Here is a 26203-nt window from a genome sequence, read left to right as displayed (position 1 = left end):
TACATCAACATGGAGGAAAATGCCAAGTTAAGAGACCTGAGTTGGCGACCCGAGCACCTTCCCTCAGCAAAAGAGAGGGAGAGGGAAACCAAGAAAAAGGAAGAACTCGGTCTCGATAGACCAAGAAAATATCACTCTTATACTCCTCTGAAAGTTTCTATAATGGATGTATACAGAGAGATTTGTAACACTGAAAGGTTACCACCCCCCAGACCCATTAAAAATAAAAAGGGGGGGGAGCCGCAGTGACTACTGTGAGTACCATAAAATATATGGCCACTCCACAAACGACTGCTACGACCTTAAAAATGTGATAGAAAAGCTGGCTAGAGAAGGTCGGCTTGACAGATATCTCATAGAAAGGTCGGACAGTCATGGGAAGAGAAAGCGAGATGATATGGATAGAAGAGACCCACCACCACAGACTCCGGAGAGACATATCCATATGATCTCAGGGGGGTTTGCGAGAGGGGGACTCACCAAATCCTCTCGCAAAAGGCATCTCAAGAGAGTCTACTAGGTCAGAGGAGAGTCATCCGACCTTCCTACCATTTCATTCACAAAAGAAGATGGGCAAGAAATAATCCCTAGACACGATGATCCAGTGGTAATAACTATGATCCTAGCAAATGCCCATCTCCATAGAACCCTAGTAGACCAAGGAAGCTCAGCGGACATTCTTTTCAAGCCCGCTTTCGACAAACTAGGGTTGGATGAAAAAGAGTTAAGAGCCTACCCCGACACCTTGTACGGATTAGGTGACACGCCAATAAAGCCACTGGGATTTTTGCCCCTCCATACCACTTTTGGAAAAGGGGAAAAATCAAAAACTCTGAGTATAGACTTCATAGTCATCGATGTAGGGTCAGCATATAATGCTTTAATCGGCAGAGCTACCCTTAATCGACTCGGAGCGGTGGTATCCACACCCCACCTTTGTATGAAATTCCCGACCTCAGCGGGGATAGCAACGGTAAGGGGAGACCAGAAATTGGCAAGGAAATGCTACAATGAAAGCTTAAACCTGAGAAGAAAAGGTCGAGAAGTTCATACAATAGAGCTCGGGGGAGCGAGGGCCAGAGAGGAGCTGCGTCCACAGCCAGGAGGAAAAATCGAGGAGATACAGGTAGGCGAAGAGGAAGGGAAAAATACTCACATAGGAGCCAACCTAGGAGAAACCCTAAAACAAGGGTTGACTAAGCTCCTAAGAGATAACTCCGATCTCTTCGCCTGGAAGGCCTCCGACATGCCTGGGATAGACCCCGAACTCATGTCCCACAAGCTTTCGGTCTACCCGGGGTCCCAACCCGTACAACAAAGAAGACGCAAGCTCGGCCCAGAACGAGCCCTGGTAGTAGAAGAGCAAGTACAGGCACTCCTAGAAGCCGGCTTCATCAGAGAAGTCAAATACCCAACATGGCTAGCCAATGTAGTGCTAGTCAAAAAACAAAATGGCAAATGGAGAATGTGTGTCGACTATACCGACTTAAATAAGGCCTGTCCCAAGGACCCTTATCCACTGCCAAGTATTGACACCCTAGTAGACTCCAGCTCGGGGTATCAATACTTGTCGTTCATGGACGCCTACTCGGGGTATAACCAAATCCCGATGTACGAGCCAGACCAGGAGAAAACATCATTCATCACACCCAGAGCTAATTTCTGCTATGTGGTCATGCCATTTGGACTGAAAAATGCAGGGGCCACATATCAGAGGTTGATGAATAAGGTGTTCGACTCTCACCTTGGAAGCCTAATGGAAGTATACGTCGACGACATGTTGGTGAAAACCGAAAAAGAAGTTGACCTCTTATCAGATCTATCACGAGTCTTCGACACTATAAGGTTACACGGGATGAGACTAAATCCCGCAAAGTGTGCCTTCGCGGTAGAGGCAGGAAAATTTCTAGGGTTTATGCTGACACAAAGAGGGATCGAAGCAAATCCCGATAAGTGTAAAGCTATCCTGGAGATGAAAAGCCCGACTTGTTTAAGAGAGGTCCAACAACTGAATGGCCGACTTGCAGCCCTCTCCAGATTTTTTGCAGGATCAGCACTAAAATCCCTTCCACTGTTCTCCTTATTGAGAAAGGGATGTCAGCTCGAATGGACTCCTGAATGTGAAGAAGCGTTCCAGGAGTTCAAAAGATTCTTGAGCCAACCTCCTATTCTGACCCGACCTATAGCTGGAGAAGACCTCGTCCTATACTTATCTGTAGCAGACAAGGCCGTCTCATCGGCCCTAATAAGAGAAGACGAGGTCGGTCAGTACCCAGTATATTTCATCAGTAAAGTTCTACAAGGCCCTGAGCTAAGGTACCACAAACTAGAGAAGTTTGCCTACTCCTTAATAATAGCCTCACGAAGGCTACGGCCTTACTTTCAAGCTCACACAATAAGAGTGCGCACGAACCAACCCATGAAGCAAATCCTCCAAAAGACGGATGTTGCGGGGAGAATGGTTCAATGGGCAATAGAGCTCTCCGAGTTCGACTTGAAGTATGAAACTCGGACGGCGATTAAAGCCTAGTGCCTCACCGACTTCATTGCAGAATACGCAGGAGACCAAGAGGAAAAACCAACTACATGGAAACTCTATGTAGATGGATCCTCAAACAAAACAGGAAGCGGTGCAGGCATAATATTGGTGGATGAAAGAGGAACCCAGATAGAAGTTTCCCTCAAATTTGAATTCCCAGATTCAAATAATCAAGCAGAGTATGAAGCCTTGATTGCTGGATTGAAGCTGGCAGAAGAAGTTGGTGCTACAAAGGTGATGATATACAGCGACTCGCAAGTGGTGACCTCCCAGATAAGTGGAGAGTATCAGGCAAAGGACCCAAATATGAAGAAGTACTTGGAAAAAACTCTGGAACACCTTGGGCGCTTTGCAGAAACCGAGGTCAAACACATAACTCGGGATCTAAATAGCAGAGCAGACGCCCTATCCAAGTTAGAAAGTACCAAGCCAGGAGGGAATAACAGAAGCCTGAACCAAGAAACTCTCCAGGAACCCTCCGTGGTAAAAGTAGAAGACAAACAAGAGGTCCTTGAAGTAGTCGGATTAAGCCTCGGATGGATGAACCCCTTGGTCGAATATATGAAATTTGACATCCTCCCAAAGGAGGAGAAAGAGGCCAAGAAAATCCGAAGGGAAGCACAGCACTACACATTGGTGAAAAAATTCTCTACAGGAGGGAGATATCAACACCATTGTTAAAGTGCGTACCGACCTCAAAAACCACCGAGGTGTTAGAGGAAGTCCATAGTGGGATCTGCGGAAATCATCTCGGAGCAAGGTCATTGGCTAGGAAAGTGATCCGAGCTGGATTCTACTGGCCGACCTTGCAGAAAGATGCGACCGAATTTGTGAAAAAGTGCCAACCATGCCAGATGCATGCAAATTTCCACGTGGCTCCCCCGGAGGAGCTCATCAGCATCACTTCTCCATGGCCCTTTGCAAAATGGGGAATGGATTTGTTAGGTCCTTTTCCCCAGGCGCCAAGACAAGTCAAATATCTGATCGTGGGAATAGATTACTTCACAAAATGGATAGAAGCGGAACCACTGGCCATCATCACCGCACAAAGAAGTCGGAGGTTCCTCTACAAAAATATCATCACAAGATATGGGATACCCTATTCCATTACTACAGATAACGGAACCCAGTTCACCGACTCTACCTTTAGAAGCCTAGTAGCCAGTATGAAAATCAAACACCAGTTCACCTCGGTGGAGCACCCGCAAGCCAATGGGCAAGCCGAGGCCGCCAACAAAGTCATACTGGCAGGGCTGAAGAAAAGATTACAAGATGCTAAAGGAGCCTAGGCCGAAGAGCTCCCACAAGTACTATGGGCTTACAGGACAACCCCCCAGTCCGCCACTGGAGAAATGCCCTTCCGACTAGTCTATGGCGTAGAAGCCATGATACCAATAGAAGTCAACGAACAAAGCCCAAGAGTAATTCTCCACGACGAGGTCGGAAACGTACAGGGGCACAAAGAGGAGCTCGACTTGCTCCCCGAAGTACGAGAGAAAGCCCAGATAAGAGAAGCAGCGCTGAAACAAAGAATGACTACAAGGTACAACAAAAAAGTCATTCGAAGAGCATTCGCCCCGAACGACTTGGTCTTGATCAGAAACGACATTGGAGTCAACAAATCAGGGGAAGGAAAACTTGCTGCAAATTGGAAGGGACCATACAAAATCAATGAGGTCTTAGGAAAAGGCTATTATAAAGTGACCGACCTGGACGGCGCCGAGTTACCAAGGTCGTGGCATGCTTGTAATATGAAAAGGTACTATAGCTAAAAGCGAACTCTACTCCCTGATGTACTCTTTTTCCAATCCCAAAACCAAAGGATTTTTTCTGGAGAAGGGTTTTTAATGAGGCATCATAGTAGGGGCTAAGGGAAATAGACTGTCAAAAATCCTTAGCAGCAATAAAGTACCTCCCCAATTAATAAAGATCTTTTTTACAAATATCTCTTAAATTCCTTTGTTGTTTTCTCTTTCTACGAAACGCGCCGACTTAAGCTCGACAAAACGTGAAAATCCCATGAACCGACCTAGATAGTCGTCAGGATAAAACGACGAGGTACAAGTCGGTGTAAAGAGGTTATAAAAGGTGATCGTAAGAAACTCGGAAACATTCCGACTCATAAGTCGAAATGAAAAGACCGAGTAGAAATAGAAAACGAATCGCAAAAATAACCTAAGTCATGAAAACTCAATAAAACAAAATTGAGTACTAGGAATAACGAAAGAGATAGAAAAATTAAAAGGCTGTCCTAAAGATCCTTGAAACTAAAGGGTCCAGAAAGACAGACAAGCCAAAGAAAAGGTTTTCCAGAAAAGATCAAGGAGAATTCGAAAAAATCGCAATCAGAAAAGCATGAACGCATAAGGTAACTTAGACCCTTATCCAAAAAGGGTATTTATTTTTTGTTAATTTAAACCCTTATTAAAAAAGGGTATTTTAAATGTTTTGTTTACGGCCTTATAAGGCCAAAAACAAATTGTTCAGAACATCACCACCAACACAAATAAAGAAGTTTAAAGAAGGGGGGACCCACAGGCCGGGTCCCCAAAATAGCCAATAAATTACTTTTTAGGAAGAAGAGTAGACGGATCACCACCACCAGAGTCAGGAAGAACGCCGCCAGGACCAGGAAGAGAGGCATCCATAGGAGATGAAGAGGAAGTCGGAGGAACAGTAGAAGAACTCGGAGCGTCCTTAGGGCGAGGAGGGGACTCTATGATCCTCTGCCCCCAAGTCTTCAATTCTGACTCGGAAATAATTACGGGGACAGGGGGATCCACAATGGCACCATCAACGACAACTTTATCAGGATCTAAAGGAGAAAGGTCCAAGTCAGGAGCAATGACTCCGACCTGCTCCTTAAAGATCCTCCAAGCCTCCTCAGCCCCATCAGCAATAGAGTCCTCCAACTCGGTATAGGCCTTCTGAGAATTCAGCAGATCATTTTTTACAGACACAAGATCGTCAAATAAACTTTGGTAGCTGTCCTGTGCTGTCTTCCTCAAGCCCACCTCCATGTTGCATTGGGCTTGCAACTTCCTCTCCTTCTCCCGGAGGCTATCTCTCTCCTCCTTCAACTTGGCGACTTTCTCCTTCAACTCCCTCTCCTGCTCTTGATACATAAGAAGCCTCCTTTCCAGCTCCTCGACCCTCGAGGTCACCCCCAAAGAGCTGAGAGGAGTCTTCTCAAAAATATCTAAGAGTTTGCTGCAAACCCCCGCCGCCTTGAGACTCTCCTCAACCAGAGTGGTAAGGTAGTGCCGAACAGAAGCATCATCCATGCTTATACGAGCATGGGGATAGATGTTCTTTCGGACGAATGCAAGAGCATCCGCCTTAACCTCACCAGAAGAGCCAGACTCTAAGGTCTTATGCTTCCTCTTCTCTGGCTCAGGAGAAGGTCGGGCAGAGGGGGCGGCTAAGAGGAAGCAGAGGAAGAAATCACAATGGGTTGGGAAGGAGTCCCAACGTTTCGAGGAGGAGGAGGAGGAGAGATAACCGCCCTGGCGCCACCAGTCCTGGCGCGAGACCTTGCTTTCGCCTCCTGGACTCTCTGGTAAGACTCCTGAGCGTTTGCCTTCGCCATCTCTGAAAAAACAATAGATAATAGATTAAGACAAGTCGGGAAGGTCAATCAAACAAGTCGGTAATCTAACAAACAAATAAAAGCTACCTAGCTGTGCCTAGACAAAGGTCGGGGACCCCTGGAGAAACTTTTTAGTGTCCAAGTACGGGGCCCTCCCCCATACTTCTCGGAGGAACCCCACAACGGCTGCCTCTACCTCATCCAGGTCATCCAGACCATATTTCTCGCAGGGGGAGGCCTCCAGCCAGTACAAAGGAAAGCGGGGAGAAGAATTATCATCCAGGAAAAAGGGGTGGTGACCCTCTACAGCTTGAACTTTGAAAAAATAATTTTTAAAGTCATGGAAGGATTCGTCAAAAAGGGTAAAAACTCTCCGACCCTGTATGGCTCGGAAAGACACCCACTGTTGCTTATTGTTCAGCCCACTGAAGGGTTTGGTCATATGAAAGAGATAGAAAAAAATCTTCAAAGAAGTCGGGAACTCCAAAGCTTGGCTAATAAATTGATAAATTTTTAAAAAACCCCAAGAGTTGGGGTGAAGCTGGGTAGGGACAACTCGACAGTGATGCAAAACAGACATCTCAAAGTTGGAAAAAGGAAGAAAAACACCCAAACGGGTGATCATACACTCATACATAAAGAAAAAATGAGGGGCCGCCTCATTGGCCCTCCCAAAGCAAACCCGTTCTTCAGGACCCGGGACTACCAACTCATACTTCGGCTCGTCCTCCTCAGAAGTACAAATTATGTGGTGAGTACGAAGGTGGGTGATAAAATCAGTATCGACCGAGGGTTCCTCCCCTAGGACCGTGACATCAACCCACTGAGAAAGGACATCTACAGAAGCCATTTCTTTTTCTTAAAAAGGTAACAAAAACCTACAAGGGAAAAAAAGAAAAGAAAAATAAAAAACACGGTCTCTAAAGGGAGGGAATACGGAACTAAAATCTACAAACCAACCTATCTACAAAATAAAGGCATGCAAATAGAAAAGCATGTTCCAAAAAGAACTAACCTTTATCTGGAAATGAGGGTTGGAGGAAACGAAAGCCTTCGAAGATATGAGAATGCAACACGAACGAATGAAGGGAAAATTTAAAAAATCGCAGAAACGAAACAATGAAAGAGAGGGAAAGTATTTATAAGTACGTTAGGGGCACAATGGTAAAAAACGGGGCAGTCATTAAAGACGCACCGTTACCAAGGCCATTAATCCCTACGCACATCCCTAACGGATACGACGCTTGATTAGACGTAACTGTCAGAACCAAAAGGTCACGAAAAGTCACGTCGGCTTCAGACCATCACGTCGGCTTCAGACCATCACGTCGGTCCTCCAACAAGTCGGCTACAACCCCGAGTAGAGTACTCGAACCCAAATCTTAAAGAGAAATTGGGCTCGAGTAGGGGCACTGTTCATACCCTGGCCCAATAATAAAGGCCCAGAACCAAGCGAAAGGCCTAATCCAAAGGGTTGGGCCTCACCCAGTACCAATCTTCGTCTCAGGAAGTCGGTACTTGTCACGACTTGCTCTAAAGAAGTCGGGAACGAGGGTTAGCTGGTAGATAAGCACTCATTTGAATGAATAACTGCCCCTAGAATCTCTCTAACCACTTCCCCAAGCCATATCTTAACTTCCCTAAGATAAAGGGACGGTTAACACCCTAAAAAAATGGCACTACTCCAACGGTGGTTATTGGTTCACCACTATAAATACACTGACACTTCTCAGGTATCTCTAAGTCCCAATACTCTCTAGACCTGCTAACACTCTTGCTGACTTAGGCATCGGAATGTCTTTGCAGGTACCACCCCCCATTCATTCATACTCACGAGTCGGACGGAGGGCACCGAGTTGCAGATCCACTTGCGAGCCTCCTCCTCCATACGTTTGGGCCAACCAACGCCGTCCAGCCCACTAATCTCCGGTTACCCATCGTAACAATTAATAAAAATAATATATTAAAATCTTAAAATACAATTTGAATGACTTTTTTCTATTAAAAAAATAACTTGAATACATTAATAAATTATAATTTATATATAATATAGGTAAGGGTATTAATGTAATTTTATTTTGGTATAGTTTTCTTTTTTCTTATTTTTCTTTTCATTCAAACAAAAGAACAATTTCCTTCTATTTTTTTTCCATTTATTTTCTCTTCATCCAAACAACAAAAAAAAAGAATAAATTACCATTTGTATCCATGAAAGATACAAACGCTGACAAATGTATCCATATAAGAATAAAACGATAATTGTACCCACAGAAGATAGCTTTCGTGTGCCAAGAATACCCTAACGGACCAATTGTGTAACCAACATCCGGGTACTCTTGGCACACGAAAGCCATCTTCCGTGATTATAATTGTCGTTTTATTCTTATATGGATACATTTGTCAGCATCTGTATCTTTTATGGGTACAAATAGTAATTTATTCAAAAAAAATTTAACTTTTCTATCTATTTTCTTTCCTCTCATTTTCTTTCCTTCCATTTTCTTTCTTTTTATTTTCCATTTTGCATCCAATGCCTTATTAGTTGCTAATAACCATCCCACAATCAACAAGAGATCAACTACTCACGAGAGTTCCGTAATTTAACTCCCAAGCAGGCTGGCTCATCAACCACCTTATAAATACCTTCAGATATGAATTCATTTCAATTATCTAACACCTGCTTTATTCCCTTACTAGCTTAAACAACAAAATTTCTTAGACTGCATTTGTTTATAATCACAAAACACTGAGATATGAATACAGTGACATAAAATTATGTTTTGCATGGACATAAAAAATTATGTTTTGCATGAGACATAAACAAAAACTGAGACACGGAATTATTATACCACAAAAATGCTCGGCGAAGATACAATTTATTTTTTTCTTTTTTCTTTTTATTGTTACTATCAATTTTTTTAATTATAGATTTTACCATCCTAAATTTTGTTTGAAGAAAAAATGAAGATAAATTGAAATTTTTATTATCTATTTTTATGTTATATTTAATTTATCATTGAACAAAATACAAAAATATTAATTTTTGTATCTCAATTTTTTATATTCTATTCTTAATATCATATCTTATTCTATCCTCAAAATCAAATACAGCCTTACAAATATTCTCAACCAGTCAGTTTCATCTATGAAACTCATCCAACCATCCACAAAATTCTCAACCTTTCACCAAAATCCATCACTCATGTTTTCCTAAGTTCTAAAGTACATCCCACGCAACAATATACGTTTAAAGTCAAATTAAACTTAGAAGTTAGAATTATCCCAATATTGATTTTCATTCATAAAGGAATAAAATTTAGCTAATCGGATAAGAGGAATGCCATACAAATATAACCAAACAAAATGCATATCCAATTATAAAAACAATAGATTGTATTCAGTGTGAGAGAATTTAACTCGCACAGACATTTTTATCACTGTTTAGACAAGTGAATAGAAATAAGAGATTCTTAATAAGTTTAATCTTTAGACTGTTTTGCAAACCAAAACTCTTATTCCTTATATTTTCAAGCCAAGGCAGGAACCAACAAAATTACAGACGTTCCAAGATACAGTGTAATGCCAAGAGCCCAAGACTTTGCCTTTTATTTACACAATAATAATTATTATATAATTAATATATAATAATTCCTCAACATGCTAAGTTCTCACTGTATGCAATGTGAGATCATAGGAGATAAGTAGTCCCAAATATTAATTCCAAAGTAATAATTGTAAAAATTCAAAGCTTATACCTGGTCATTACCCATTGAACAAAAAAACTGTAAAATAACCTATGAGCTTGCACCAAACACCCGAATTCGTTGTTGGATCGGAACCCTGCAGCAAGGACAAGCAGCTTTTCCCTTTCTTCCATACTCATCACCGCAACCGGCACACATAACTTGGTGTGCACACGGCAAGAAAACAATGGAAACTTCATCTTTCATGCATATAATGCATTCTCTGTTGCCATTGACTTCCTTCTCCGAATAATCCTCTAGATTATTTAGTTCTTGAAGTAGCTTGGCAATTGTATCTCTCTGGGGCATTGCGCCCTCAGAGTTGCCACCAACAGGTGAAGCAGCATTTGACTGATGATGCAGCTCGGCAGACTGTGCAGACGCTTTAAGCCGTGAGAGCTCTTGCTCAAGTCGCAGTAGATCGTCCTTGTGGCGCTGGAAATCTATCTCAATCTTCAGACGTAGAGCCTCGAGTTTCCTCTTATTATTAGATTCAGCTGCTTCCTTAGAGTGGCGCTCCTCTTCGATTAGTGCTGAAGCTTCCTCTTTAGCCTTCACCTCTTCTTTCCACTTAACCTGTCATAAGTCATTATAGAAACTCACTGGTTTAACTATGTATCAGAAATACTAAACAATTTATTTGACAAGTATTTTTGCAGAAACTAAAGTTTTCATAGCATGGAATTCAGCAGGAAGGACAACGAAACCAGCACAAATACGTTCTATGGAGCTAGAAAAACAAAATAAAAATAAAAAATTCAACAGCTAAATTGAGAGGACTTGATGAAAAACCAAGATTTAATAATGAGCAATAATAAGATGATAATCCCCCAAGATTATAACACTCCATAGTTGTACAATTTAGGATCCTCAAGAACTGAGAAAATTTACTTTTCAAGTGGCAACTCAATAACGAAAAGTAGGCAGGATCTCTTACCTGATAACTGGATTGGGACCAGATCTTAAGGTAACAAAAATGATCAAGGCTAGAAATAAACAGAATTACTGTAGTTCATTCGATTAATTGAAATTAATTCAATTCCATGAGTTCCAAACCTAGTACGTCAGTACAATACAAGAGATTTCAACTTAGGTTGCATTTGTTTACAGGTATGAAACACTAAAACAAGGACACATACACAAAATTATGTTTGGCAAATGAGACATGGATACAAACATTGTGTCCTAAGACATTGAATTAGTATATTTTGTGTCTTTCTTGACAAAAAGAACACAGAAACACTAGTAAGAAAGACTTATTTTTTCATTTTTCCTTTCATTATTCCTATCAATTTTTCATAATTAGATTTATATCATTATATTTTTCTTTCTAAATTTTCTGTATAGATAAACATGAAAGTAAATTAGACTTTTATAATTTGTTGTTTCTTATATCACAAAACAAAATACAAAAATACTAATTTTTGTGTCTGTCCTTTGTGTCTTATTTTCAATGTGCTATCTTATTCTGTTCTCAGACCCAAATGCAGCCTTAAGGGACAGAATTTGATGTTTAAGTTTATTAGCATAACAGAGAACAATGACAAACGGAGCTACATTCGCAGAACCAACCATTGCAAGGTAGGAGAGCCAGCTGAAGGCCATATATATGCCACACAAGAATCTCAAACTTCTGATGTGGATCTTGAGTCCCATATATTTAAATAGGATCCTAACATTCCAGGATGCTCTGCAGCCCCCTTGGCTATGTGGGCTGGCTTTGTGCTAACTCCCTTTCTTACTAGTATCAAATGATCACTACAATTTTATTGTTACAGCCAGCACCATTCCTGCAACTAACATATGGTTGAAGACACTAATACAAATTGATACGAACCTTGGGAGAACCACATCATAGAAGCTATTTACTGTGATCTGAAAGGCCAAAGCCTTATAAATGCCAAACAGAAATCCCATGTCCATCCTAACACACTCCTAAGTCCTAACAAATGGGTAGATTCAAACTGCAGAGATAAATCTCACGATACAACTGAGAGGTGATGCCATTGAGTTGGATTGGTTAAATATCATGAATATCTGTAACATGTCACGAAATAAATAGCCTGATACCAAACAAGAATATAAAATAGAAAATAGATGGGCAAAGAGATATGTTAATGGTTTCTTCAAGTTAGCTAAAAACAAATACATTTATAAGAGCTAGAATACCTCAGACATATGAAGTGAGCTAATGAAATAGAAAACCCTCAACTTTTCCCAATAGACAACGCTGGCCACATAGATCATGACTCATGAGTATTGATTTCTATTTCCTTTTTAAAAAAAAATGAATTTCCAATAAAACCGCCTAAAAGGAATCGAATAAGTATATATTATGCCGCATTATCTTCTTTCCTAAATTATCAGGCAGTTTCTTGGTCAAGATTAAATTAAATCTGATTTACAATTATTCATTGTACATGGAACATATTTAAAGAAAAATCTATAGCACCAATCCCAGACTATTGAATACCATCTCCACAATCCTATCAAGCAGGCATACTCATAGATGGTAGTGGCAAACCACTGCTTTATTGCTTCAAAGAGCTCCTGCTGCCACAGATCATACAGTGTAAATAGTGGCTTATTGCCATTGCATAGAAACCCCGGCTTCTTCCTTTTCAAAAGATCTTTGTGTTACACTTCTGCCTCACTCGAAATTCGAAACTCCCTGTTTTCCGCTGATGTAAATCTAGCTGTATGACGTATCCACCTATTGAGGGAGAACTGGATTCCCGTGACCCATCACACATAGGGGCAAAGTTTTAGGGTTTTCTGCAGCTCTCCCTTCACATAATTGAGGAATTAAATGTTTGTTTTACACTTCTACCCTCACTCAAAAATCCGTGTTTTACGCTGACTAAAATCCAGCTGTACGATGCATCCACTTATTGAGGGAGAGTTAGATTCACTGCCATCACACAGGCAAATTTTTAGGGTTTGTTGCAGCACTCACGGTTGAGGAAGATGAAGCCTCTGTATGCACAAAATTAGGGATTTCCAATCAGTGTAAAGGCTGTTGCGGTGTCAGAATCACCCTGCCCGCAATGGCAACCACAATTGCAGCAACACCATGGCAACTGTAATTGCAGCAACACCATGGTGGCCGCAATCGCAGCAACACCATGGCGATCTACAACATGAATGGCAGGTTTTGTTGCAAGTTTTTTTGAATTTGAGGGTCATTTCGGTAATTTAGAAAACTCTAAAAGCAAGATATCATCTTTCTCAGGAACTTTCACTCAGAAACAGTCTCTTCCTCCGGCACCAACCCAAAAATCTCTTCTATCTTTCTCGGAATCCCTCTCTGCTGCACTGCTGGGGTGCTGCCAGAAGAGCCATCGGCGGCATGCCAGGCACCACCATCCGACTCCAACTCTTCTTCCTCCATCTCCTTCTTCCCTCTCTGTCGTTCTCTCTGCTGCTGGAAGTGCAGTCAGCTCAAGGAAGAAATGAAGCCGTCGCCACTGCAGATCGCAGCTGCAGATCATCGCCGCAGATCACCACCGCTGCTTAAGTCTGCTCCCTCTGTCTTCTCTCTGATTCGTTCCTCTTTTTCCCCGCCTGATCGAGTGTTATAAACCTCTCTTCTTCCATCCTTCTTTGTCTTAAATTATAAGCCGCTCTTCTTACATCCTTTATTTCCATTTACAAAGGGAACTACTCATTATCTCTATTTCAAGACAACCAATAGTTCATTTCATCTTTGGTGTTTCTTTTGAGATTTTAGCTTTTGACTATGCCATAGTTGGTATTTAACTTCTATGTCGAACATGTAAACCAATACATATAAGCAATGCAATCTGTTATTTGAAATAATGAAAGAGCAGGATATAGGGAAGGGATACTTAATATTTTGATTGTTTTTTTTCCCCAAGAAAAAGATCGCATTATCAACTATGACGCCAAACTTCAAGGGAAGTTAATGCATTCAGTTTTTAATTAAAACTAACCAGTCTTTGTCTTGATTCAATGTCAATATGGCAATAGCAAGTTGTGCGTCACACCAATCTAATGTTGGATTAGCACTTTCAGACTTGTGCTTGGCCCTAACCACAAAGCATTTGCAATGGGCATCAAGCCTCTCTATTACAGTTAAGCCCAACCACGGAGCTCACTTTCAGAGTTGAGCTATGCCTCATGGTTGAAACATTTAACTATAATTCTGAAGTGAGAGATTCAAATCTAATCAATTATCACAGTACAGTAATTCACCAAGCAAACATAGGAAAAAATCGCAAATCCTTATTTCAGCAAGTAACATTATTAATGTATAAAATATAAATAAATGAGGGGGAGAGAGTCCGAGCAAACCTCCGCGTCTTTTTGGCGCTGTCTAATCTGAGCCAAGACTTCTTGTGTCTCCGATATCTTTGCTTTTTCATCAGCAATCTCCTGCTGCAGCTTAGCTTTCTGTTTCTCCCAAGCAAGAAGCTTCTTTAAGCATTTTTTCTCCCTTTTTGCAACCTCTAAGCAAGCTGTCACGGACTCTGATGCACTTAACTTGGAAGCCTCCATCTCTGCTTTAATTTCTGCATTCTCTGTCTCTAGTCTCCTCACGGCTGCATTCGCACGGTCCACTTGACCACTAGCCTTTCTCAAAGCATTTTCCATCTCTGAGAGCCTCTTCATGGTGGTGTCCTCGAGTGCCTGTTTCCCTTTCTTCAATCTCTGAGTCTCCTCTCTTTCCATCCTCAACATCTTGAGCTCAGTAAGATCACTGCTTAGCTTTCTCGCAGCTTGCATTGCCTTCTGATGAGCCCAATCTTTTCGCTCCTTGACCTGTTTCTCAAGATCCTTGATCTGATGAAACAAAGTGACTATCACCTCATCCTTCTGATCCTCTGCCACAAGCTCCAAATTCTCATCAAGATTAAGATCACGAAACTTACTCAGCACTGAATTCACAGCATCTTGGCTATCAACATTCTGAGATTCTCCCACCTGTCCAGGCTGCTCAACCAGTGCTTCAGCCCCATTCACAGCCGGAGAATCCAACTTCGACACAGAAGCACTACCAGAAAAGGCCTTCACCTGAGCCTGAGTCTGCAATTGCTTCGAATTCGCCCTAAAACCAGCAGCAAACGCAGCCACATTCCTCTTCAACAATGATTTCATGGAAGGCGAAAGATTAAACCTCTTAGGGAACTCAATATCCCTTTGCAGATGCAAATTCATCTCAGCAGCACCATAAGAGAACAACCCATTCGCCTGAAACCCTGAGCCTGCCCCATTCCCAAATCCCCAACCACCATGAAACCTACACAATGCAGGAGCCATAACACCACCACCACCAACCGCCGAATTGCCACCACCATCACCAACTACCACCGAATTACCACCACCTTCAACCGTGGCAGCCACAGTGGCAGTACTCGGGTACCCACTTCCCGGGACCGGAATCTCCATAGTGCTGGCCCTACCAACATGAAGATCACTCATTAGCAAACACCACATTGCATCACCTTTGCTCAAATGAGGCCTCACCTGTTGCAACAAACACACCATACCAGCAAGAGAATACTCCTCCAAGTGCCTCAAATCAGAGAAAGCAGCCTCACTCTCGTCCAAATTCCCACCATTTCCAGCACTATTATTATTATTATTGTTATTATTATTATTCAAGTAGGCTAACGAATTATGTAGTATGTTGGTGAGAACATCCATTCCGCCGTAGCAATGGCCGTTTTTCAAAATAGCTTTGACCGCAACGTCCTCATCGTAACCCAAAGCGACGAGCTTGGAAACCGCTTCGTTGTAAATGAATTCGAGGTTCTTCAAGAGGATCTCCTCCAACTGTTCCTCCGTGCAGTAACCCCAACCCGTTTCATCGGAGTTAGGGTTCGTGTTCTGGGTAGAAGAAGGTTCGTTGTTGTTGTTGTTGGGAGGCACATGGTGATGGTACCTGAAGGGCTTGAGGCCAGACTCAGCTATAGATTTGGAAATCGGGTCTCTGTCGCACGAATCAGAATCGGGTTTCGATGATGATCGGGGCCTCCGATTCGCTCTGATGTGCTTTTCCCTCACAGTGCAACCCATTTCTTTCTTTTTGTTCTTCTGTTTCTCTTTTTTTTTTTTTTTTAATTCTTTTCTGTTTTGAATAAAGGGATTGGAGAGGGAGTCAAGGGGGTATTGTGATCAAAATTGAAACTTGATGAAGAGAGAAACACACAGAGATTCACGTAGATGAGGAATTCAGGATTGAAGCAGCTTGAAGAGAAAAGAGCGAAGAGAGCAACGGAGAACACATCACAACAATAAACATGTAATTGAAGAATTTTTTTATTTATATATTTTGAAGTTTCTACCATAAATGTTAAAAACAAGTATGTTTTTGTCCCAAATATTTGGGTAAGTCATATTTGTGTTCTTAACGTTTAAATCATCCTATTTGTATCCTTAACGTTTATAAAAGTGATTCAGTGTTATTCTACTATCAATTATACTAACAAATCAGATTATATTTTTCAATTATTCTCACTTGAATGTATTCATTCTCAATTATGTCTCACTTGGATGTATTCGATTTTAATATTATACCCACTATTTGGGTTTAGATTCAATTATATCCCTAGAAAAGTAAATTAAGTAAATGTTGTAGGAATTAATTTAAATATTTGATGAGCTATTCTTCGGAGTAGATCATCGATTCTATGCCACAAATTTGTATTCTAACTTCAATAAGAGATTTTTAAAATTCAAACTAAAGCACTCATGATATGTAATTGACGACAGGATAACATTGAATCACTTTTACAAACGTTAGGAATACAAATAGGACAATTTAAACGTGAGGGACACAAATAAGATTTACCCCAAACGTTGGGGACAAAAACGGTACTTTACTCAAAACTAAATTTATTCACGAACAAATAAAACTATCATTTCAATCATAAACCATGGATTTTTACTAATAAAATTAACTAAATTTTAAAAAATTATTTAATATCTCCAAAATTTTAACTTCTATTTTTACTTTACCGTCTCTATACCACCATTCGTACCTAAATTCTTTTTTATCACCATAACACCATTCTTATCTTCAACCACTATCATTACTGTCGTCATCATTTTCTCTAAATCTTTCTCTTTACCACTACCATCAAACAATGGAAGAAGAACGAAACGAAACAAAAAGAGAGTTAGAAAATAACTAAAAAAAGAAGTTACTCATTGCTATTAAAAATTTTATTTTAAAGAGGAGGAGCATTTAAATTTAAAATTTCACATTCAAATTCAAACAATAATGCCTCAACAGAACCATATTATTACCAATTCAGCAACATAACCAACAGAACTGCAAACACAAATTCAAATCCTAACAGTAGAAGTGGAGCATTCAAATTCAACCATCATAGATCTACAATTCAATAATAAGTCAGATTATGTCGATGTAGAATTAGAGAATGCAGCAACAAAAATTAAAAAAGACCACGACGACGGCATATTGCTGAATCTTCGAACCCCTCAGTCCCTGCCTCAAAACTCCGAGAGCAGCGTTCAAAGTCGAAACGCTGGCGCAGAGGCTGTTGTCAGAGATGGTCCCAATCAGAGTCCACGACATTCTTATAAAGACAACACAAAGACTAAGGATTGGGTCATCGAAGCGGAGCTCAAGGGAATCAAGAATGCCACCACCATGAGGACCTCATGCGTGTTTGTGAAGGAAAGGCAGAGAACATTCACGACCCTCGTTGATGTAGTGACAACGGTGACGAACACAAATCTTTAGGCAAAGACGATGATGATGCACAGATCTTGTTGCCGTTACTGCTGGAATCGCTACTGCCAAGCCATCACTGTTGTCACTCTATTTCTTCCTTTGTCGTGATATTAGAGAAAGAGACGGTTATGGTAGTGGTGGTGATGGTGGTAGTTGGGATGAGAGTGGTGGTGAGAAAGGATTTGGGTGGTGGTAGGGTTTGGGATTGGGAGAGTAGTGGTGTGGAATAAAAAGAGAAGTTAGAGTTAGGTTATATTAGAGGGTATTTTAAAAATTTTAAATAATTTTTTAGGGTTTGGGTAGTTTTGTTAGCAAAAGTCCATCTTTCATTGGTAGAAATGGTAGTTTTGTTTATTCGTGAGTAGATTTGTCAGCGTTCTGAACTTTCATGGGTAGAAATGGTACTTTACTCTATATTTTGAAAAGTAAAAGCACTTTTTGGTTCCTAACTATTTACTCAATGCACATTGTGCCCCTAACAATTATAAAATACAAATTGGTTCCCACCCACCTTCATATTTGTTCAATCCAGTCCCTGCAACCAGTTGGCAGCAGGTCGCATGTTGATGTGTCAGGTAACGTGTTCACGTGACTTTGTCTCCTTCCTAATATGGACAAATCTCCCCCAAGTCCCTCAACCATCCAGCGTAATTCCTCCTCCACTTCTCCCACTGCCTTCTCCCTCTTCCTCTCCCTCCTTCTCTCCTGCCCCTTCGCCATCGCCTCCCTCAGCTCCAAAACTCTAACCCAACACCCCCAATTAGCCTCACCTCTCCCCTGGAATCATTATCAAAATTATCACCACCGCACTTATACACCTCATCATAATAATCATCGTCATCAATAATATCATCATCAGAATTAAAAAATCCAAGGCTTTATAACGAAACCACATAATTAAAACTGTTTCTCACAATCAAGGAAGACGAAGGAATATCCCTCAAAACTTTCTTATAATAAAGAAAACTTTTCCAATGATTGAGACCACCAGACCAGTTGAACGAGTGAGCCGAGAGAGCTTGGATCTTTTGCTTGACGCCGAGGTACAAGTGGCACATGTTCTAGACCTTTATGAACACGTCATGCCATGATCACGAGAAAGGGAAGGGATTGCAATCGTGGTGGTGGGAGTTGACATGGTCAGCGATGGGTTTGAACTTCTTCTCACGAGTCTTGAGCTTAGCTAGGGTGCTGGAGCCGAGTAGTTCAGAGTACTTGGATAGAAGGGTTGGTCCTCCTGCTCCGACCACTTCTTGCATTCGCTTTGTTGGAGACGGATGCTTTTATGGTGGTGGAGATTTAGGTGGAGGGAGAGAGAGTTTCGGAAGGAGAGGGAGGAGAAGGCGGCAGAGAGGGAGCGGAAGAAGTGGTGGAGAGATCACGCTAGATAGTTGTCTATTACGAAGGTGACAAAGCCACGTAGGCACGTTACCTAACACGTCAGCATGTGACCTACTGCCAATCGGTTGCAGGGACGAGATTGAACAAATACAAATGTGGGTGGAGACTAATTTGTGTTTTTATAATTGTTAGGGGTGCAATGTCTATCAGATAAATGGTTAGGGACCGAAAATGACTTTTACTTTATTTTGAATAATAGAAATGTTACTGATCAAGGTTTTTTCCTTCAAAATTAGGAGTGTTCGCGGATCGGATTATATATGACTAAAATCCTGATCAGATTCCCACTAAACACATTGAATTATATCAGATCTAATACCCACAATTTTTATGCTCGAATCTGATCCGATCCGTATTTGCGGATGCAGATCAGATATCGGATATCAAATGTACCTGCAAAATAAAAAATATATTAAAAAGGCTTTCTTTTGGCAAAGGTAGTACTTTATTCTATGAATGAAAAAGGAATACATAGTGAGTCATTTGTGGACAACAAATTAAAAATGTCGAGATTACTCAAAGAAAAGAAATATCATAATAGAAGAGAGAGAAAAGGTAAAGGTTCTGGTGTCTTCGTCTAGTGGCTGTGAATTCTCCAACTAATTTTCTTGCCTCCTCCATGACTTCTGGTGGGATTTTCTCTTTCGCTTCAAATATTTTTTAATTTCTGGCTATCTAGATTTTTCAAAGTGTGAAAGATGTAAGTCTAATTATTTCTTCACTTCTTTGGTCCCTATTTGCTTCTTGGATACTCTTCCGCCACAACTTTTGAAATTTCTGCTTGTCTCGCCATCATGTGTTGTTTCAGGACTTATTGCCCTTAAATTCTACACATGTCGAGAGTGGTTGTAGCTTAGCAAGTAGTGACTCGTCGATTTCTCATGGTTGCATCTATAAAAAAAAGTCAATAAAATTCCTTTTTTCACTCTTTTAAACATATTTATTTTTAAAACTTTAATAAACCAACTTGTTTAAATAACAAAAGTAAAATAATACAATATATGTGAATAATAATTATTAATTGAAATAAAATATAAATATAGTATGTATATTATTTATTTATTAATTACGGATCCATGGACATGTGAATCAAATCCGTTGATATATATATATGAGATATCCGCGATCCAGTCCAACTCGAATGTCTGATCCGATCCAATTAACTTTTAGATCCAATTGTATCCACAAATTACGGATTGGATACAGATAAATACTGCGAGTTTGTGGATATCATCTAATTCATGAACACCCGTATTCACAATATCAAATCTACCCCAAAATTATGAAAATGCTAACAAAAATATTTCATACATTTTGAAATGCTTTAAAAAGGTCAAACTGTAAAAAAGAAAAAACCTTCTCAATTAATGGATAGCTGAAGTGTCAAATAAAAATGCTAATATAGCATCCATTACATAATTAAAATTGTTAGATTCTCAATCCACTCTCAAATTTGAACCCTAATTTTATAACTTTTCTAATTGAATGAGAAAGACAAAATTAGCCTTCTAGTAAATAATGTCTCAGACAACGAATTCACTCGACACCATAACACAACTAACGAATTAAACATTCTCTCTTCTTATTTTATTTGTTTATTTTGTAGATGACAATGCATACCACTTTTGTTTATCATCACATGAGTAGATTAGATAAAAATCAGTAAAATGGGCTTAGTATAATGCAGATTTTGTGAGTAATATTGAGAAGGTGAGCATTGTTATTTGCAATATATTCTTCATTGACGAGTTATTTTTGGATTGGGGGTATACTGGCTATAATAAGATTTATTGGTTGGAGCTAGGGCTGGAGTTGATTAATGCGTTAAGAGTGTTTATAAAAAAAGCAAATGTGTTTAAGATGTGTGATTCTACATTGAAGAATGAAAATAAGATTCATTTTTCTTTTGAGCACCCTGTTATTGCAAACTTTGAGGTTGTTAAACAGGTGAAAGTTTCAAAGGATACACATGAGATTAATGTAAAAGTTGTAGAAATTAATGTTGAAGATGTAGTCTAACCCTCCAAAAATAAAAAAAATAAGAATAAACCCCCTATTCAATTTGAAGAGTAAAACGAGGAGGTACATGATCCAATTTTGAGGAAAGGCCAAAATGAGGAGCAACTTGAATACGGGGATGCTAATGAAGTCCATGTTAAACCAACTCCAGATGCAACATGCACCCTTTAATGAGGAACCCAATGCAAAAAATAACAATACAACCCAAGATAAAGGAGAAAATGTACAGGATAACACTGCAAAACTTGAAAAAAAAGGGAATAAGAGCAATAAATAAGCATCCAATGCCTCAACTAAGTGGTAGATCACAACTTGCACCATATACTGATAGCAAAGTTATGAGGATAATAACCCAAAATGAACAAGAAGGTAAGTTTATGAGACTTATGAATTTTTTAAATTTAGTTTGTTTATGCACTGATGAGCAGATAATTTATACGCTTTTTGGCATTGTTTTTACATAGTTTTTAGTATAATTTAGTTAATTTTTAGTATATTTTTATTAGTTTTTAAATAAAATTCACATTTCTGGACTTTACTATGAGTTTGTGTATTTTTTTTATGATTTCAGGTATTTTCTGGCTAAAATTGAGGGACTTGAGAAAAAATCAGATTCAGAGGTTGAAGAAGGACTGCAGATGTTGTTGGATTCTGACCTCTCTGTACTCAAAGTAGATTTTCTGGAGTTACAGAACTCCAAATGGCACTCTCTTAATTGCGTTGGAAAGTAGACATCCAGGGCTTTCCAGTAATATATAATAGTCCATACTTTGGCCGAGTTTAGACGACTCAAACTGGTGTTCAACGCCAGCTCCCTGCCCTATTCTGGAGTCAAACACCAGAAACAGGTTGCAAAGTGGAGTTAAAAGCCAGAAACAGGTTGTAAACTGGCATTTAACTCCAAGAAAGACCTTTCCACGTGAAAGCTTCAATGCTCAGCCCAAGCACACACCAAGTGGGCCTCGGAAGTGGATTTATGCATCATTTACTTATCTCTGTAACCCTAGTAACTAGTTTAGCATAAATAGGACTTTTTACTATTGTATTTACATCTTTTAGGGATCTTTGGACGTGTAGTTCTGAGATCATGGAGGCTGGCCTCTCAGCCATGCCTAGACCTTGTTCTTATGTATTTTCAACGGTAGAGTTTTTACACACCATAGATTAAGGTGTGGAGCTCTGCTGTTCCTCATGAATTAATGCAAAGTACTATTATTTTTCTATTCAATTCAAGCTTATTCCTATTTTAAGATATTCATTCGCACCCAAGAACATGATGAATGTGATGATTATGTGACGCTCATCACCATTCTCACCTATGAACGTGTGCCTGACAACCACTTCCGTTCTACATGAAGATGAGATAGAATGAGTATCTCTTAGGTATCTAATCCAGGGGATCGAGTCTGAGATATTAGAGTCTTCGTGGTATAAGTTAGAACCCATGGACGACCATTCCTGAGGTCCGAAAAGTTTATACCTTGTCTGTGGTATTCCGAGTAGGATCTGGGAAGGGATAGTTGTGACGAGCTTCAAACTCGCGAGTGTTGGGCGTAGTGACAGACGCAAAAGGATAGTAAATCCTATTCCAGTATGATCGAGAACCGACAGATGATTAGCCATGCAGTGACAGCGCATTGGACCATTTTCATAGAGAGGATGGGATGTAGCCATTGACAACGGTGATGCCTAACATACAACTTTCCATAGAAAGGAGTATGAAGGATTGGATGATGACAGTAGGAAAGCAGAGGTTCAAGAGGAACAAAAGCATCTCTATACGCTTATCTAAAATTCTCACCAATGAATTACATAAGTATCTCTATCTTTATTTTACGTCTCATTTATCTTTTAATTATCAAATCTCTAAAACCATTTGAATCCGCTTGACTGAGATTTACAAGGTGACCATAGCTTGCTTCAAACCGACAATCTCTGTGGGATCGACCCTTACTCACGTAAGGTTTATTACTTGGACGACCCAGTGCACTTGCTGGTTAGTTATGCGAAGTTGTGACAAAGTGTGATTCACGTTTGAGAGCACCAAGTTTTGGCGCCATTGTTGATGATCGCAATTTCGTGCACCATGTTTTTGGCGCCGTTGCCGGGGATTGTTCGAGTTTGGACAACTGACAGTTCATCTTGTTGCTCAGATTAGGTAATTTTATTTTAATTTTAAGCTTTTTGTTTTTATTATTTATATTTTCGAAAAAAATAAAAAATATATAAAATATTTTTCAAAGAAATAAATTATTCTATGTTCTTCAGAATTTTTAAGAATGAATTCTAGAGTTTCATGAAGCATGTTGAAGCCTGGCTGGCTGTAAAGCCATGTCTAATTCATTTGGACTAGGGCTTCCACTTATCAGCATAGAATGAAGTTGGATGAAGTATCAGCTGTTGTATGCCTGATTTGTATGCTAAAGCTTGGCTGGCCATTGGCCATGTCTAGTGTTTTGGACCGGAGCTTTCACTGGAAGCTTGGCTGGCTAGTAAGCCATGTCTAATTCCTGGACTGGAGCTTTAGACTAACATTGCAAGATTCCTGGAATTTCTATTAAAAATTTTGAAATCCTTATTTTCCTTTTCAAAATAATTTTCGAAAAAAAAAATTTAATAAAATCATAAAACCAAAAATAATTTTGTGTCTCTTATTTGAGTCTAGTGTCAAATTGTAAGTTTGGTATCAATTGCATATTTTTCAAACTCTCTTGCATTTTTCGAAAATTCATGCATGGTGTTCTTTATGATCTTCAAGTTGTTCTTAGTAAGTCTTCTTGTTTGATATTTAAAATTTCTTATTTAGTGTCTTTTCTTGTTTTTCATATGCATTCTTGAATTATTAGTGTATAACTATTGAAAATTTCTAAGTTTGGTGTCTTGCATGTTTTTCTTTTCTTAAAAATTTTTCAAAAATAAGTTCTTGGTGTTCATTTTGACATTCAAAGTGTTCTTGGTATTCATCTTGACATTCATAGTGTTCTTGCATGCATCATTTGTTTTGATCCAAAATTTTCATGTTTTAAGTCTTTTGGTTGTTTTTCTCTTTCTTCATTAAAAATTCAAAAATCAAAAAAATATATTTCCCTTATTCACTCATAAATTTTCGAAAATTTGAGTTGACTTTTTCAAAACTTTTTAAAATTTAGTTGTTTCTTATGAGTCAAATCAAATTTTCAATTTAAAAATCCTATCTTTTTCAAATATTTTTCAAAAATCAAATCTTTTTCATTTTTTCTTTCATATTTTCGAAAATTTCAAATTGATTTTCAAAAATTTTTTTCTTATTTTTATTTCATATTTTCAAAATTAATGCTAACAATTAATGTGATTGATTCAAAAATTTTAAGTTTGTTACTTGCCTAGTAAGAAAGGTTCAATCTTTAAATTTTAATATCCTATCTTTTTGTTTCTTGTTAGTCAAGTAATCAACTTTAATTTCAAAATCAAATCTTTTTAAATTTATTTTTCAAATCTTTTTCAAAATAAGTTTCAATCACATCTTTTTCAAAATCAATTTCAAAATCTTTTCTAACCTCTTATCTTTTCAAAATTGATTTTCAAATCTTTTTCAATTAATCTTATCTTTTTGTTTGATTCATATCTTTTTCAAAACTACCTAACTAACTCTCTCTTTCTAATTTTCGAAAATCCCTTCCCTCTTTTTTAAAATTCTTTTTTTATTAACTAATTGTTTTAATTTTTACTTTAATTTAATTTAATTTTTCTTTTTTGTATTTTTGAATTCTAACTTTAAATTTAATTTAAAAACAAAAATATTTTTCTTTTCTTTTCAATGATTTTCGAAAATTCTTCTCCCTCATCTCCTTCTAATTATTTATTCATCTACTAACACTCCTCTTTCACTCAAGAATTCGAACCCATTCCTCTCCCATGTGTTTGGATTCTTATCTTTTCCTTCTTCTATTTCTTCTCTTTCTATACTTACATAAGGAATCTCTATACTGTGACATAGAGGATTCCATATTTTCTTTTCTGTTTTCTTCTTTTTCATATGAGCAGGAATAAGGATAAGAACATTCTTGTTGAGGCTGATCCTGAACCTGAAAGGACTCTGAAGAGGAAGCTAAAGCACAACTCTGGAGAAAATCTGACAGAAATTTTCGAAAAAGAAGGAGACATGGCCGAAAATAATAACAATGCAAGGAAGATGCTTGGTGACTTTACTGCACCAAATTCCAATTTACATGGAAGAAGCATCTCAATCCCTGCCATTGGAGCAAACAATTTTGAGCTAAAGCCTCAATTAGTTTCTTTGATGCAACAGAACTGCAATTTTCATGGACTTTCATCTGAAGATCCTTTTCAGTTCTTAACTGAATTCTTGCAAATCTGTGATACTGTTAAGACCGATGGGGTTGACTCCGAAGTCTACAGGCTTATGCTTTTCCTGTTTGCTATAAGAGACAGAGCTAGAATATGGTTGGACTCTCAACCTAAAGATAGCCTGAACTCTTGGGATAAGCTGGTCACGGCTTTCTTAGCCAAGTTATTTCCTCCTCAAAAGCTTAGTAAGCTTAGAGTGGATGTTCAAACCTTCAGACAGAAGGATGGCGAATCCCTCTATGAAGCTTGGGAGAGATATAAGCAACTGACCAAAAAGTGTCATTCTGACATGCTTTCAGAATGGACTATCTTGGATATATTCTATGATGGTCTGTCTGAGTTATCAAAGATGTCATTGGACCATTCTGCAGGTGGATCCATTCACCTAAAGAAAACTCCTGCAGAAGCTCAGGAACTCATTGACATGGTTGCTAATAACCAGTTCATGTATACTTCTGAAAGGAATCCTGTGAGTAATGGGACGCCTCAGAGGAAGGGAGTTCTTGAAATTGATACTCTGAATGCCATATTGGCTCAGAACAAAATATTGACTCAGTAAGTCAATATGATTTTTCAGAGTCTGAATGGAATGCAAGTTGCATCCAACAGTACTCAAGAGGCATCTTCTGTAGAAGAAGCTTATGATCCTGAGAACCCTACAATAGCAGAGGTAAATTACATGGGTGAACCCTATGGAGACACCTATAATTCCTCATAGAGAAATCATCCAAATTTCTCATGGAAGGATCAACAAAAGCCTCAACAAGACTTTAATAATGGTGGAAGAAACAGGTTTAGCAATAGCAAACCTTTTCCATCATCCACTCATCAACAAACAGAGA

At 39.1% G+C, this 26203-nt stretch overlaps 1 protein-coding gene, 1 non-coding gene and 1 pseudogene across 2 annotated transcripts; all 3 read right to left on the bottom strand.

Annotated features, from left to right (window-relative positions):
- Positions 1–5236: 5236 nt before the first annotated feature.
- On the bottom strand, positions 5237–6128 carry LOC148576201 (uncharacterized; annotated as a pseudogene).
- A 3494-nt stretch (positions 6129–9622) lies between these two features.
- On the bottom strand, positions 9623–16141 carry LOC107628525 (MND1-interacting protein 1). The gene is made up of 2 exons (XM_016331172.3): positions 14186–16141; positions 9623–10447 (listed from the first exon to the last, which is right to left on the bottom strand). The coding sequence occupies exons 1-2, from the start codon at positions 15908–15910 to the stop codon at positions 9923–9925; spliced, it is 2250 nt and encodes a 749-aa protein (XP_016186658.1). The 5' UTR covers positions 15911–16141; the 3' UTR covers positions 9623–9922.
- A 9407-nt stretch (positions 16142–25548) lies between these two features.
- LOC148576200 (small nucleolar RNA R71) lies at positions 25549–25652 on the bottom strand. The gene has a single exon (XR_015904250.1). It is a non-coding gene; the product is annotated as a small nucleolar RNA R71 (small nucleolar RNA).
- Between the last annotated feature and the right edge of the window lie 551 nt (positions 25653–26203).

Source organism: Arachis ipaensis, chromosome B1 (assembly GCF_059453495.1).
Source record: "Arachis ipaensis isolate K30076 ecotype BB chromosome B1, ASM5945349v1, whole genome shotgun sequence".
In the NCBI taxonomy this organism is placed as follows: domain Eukaryota; kingdom Viridiplantae; phylum Streptophyta; class Magnoliopsida; order Fabales; family Fabaceae; genus Arachis; species Arachis ipaensis.
The sequence above is the reverse complement of the archived record's forward strand: the minus strand, read 5'-3'. Positions and strand labels throughout refer to the sequence as shown.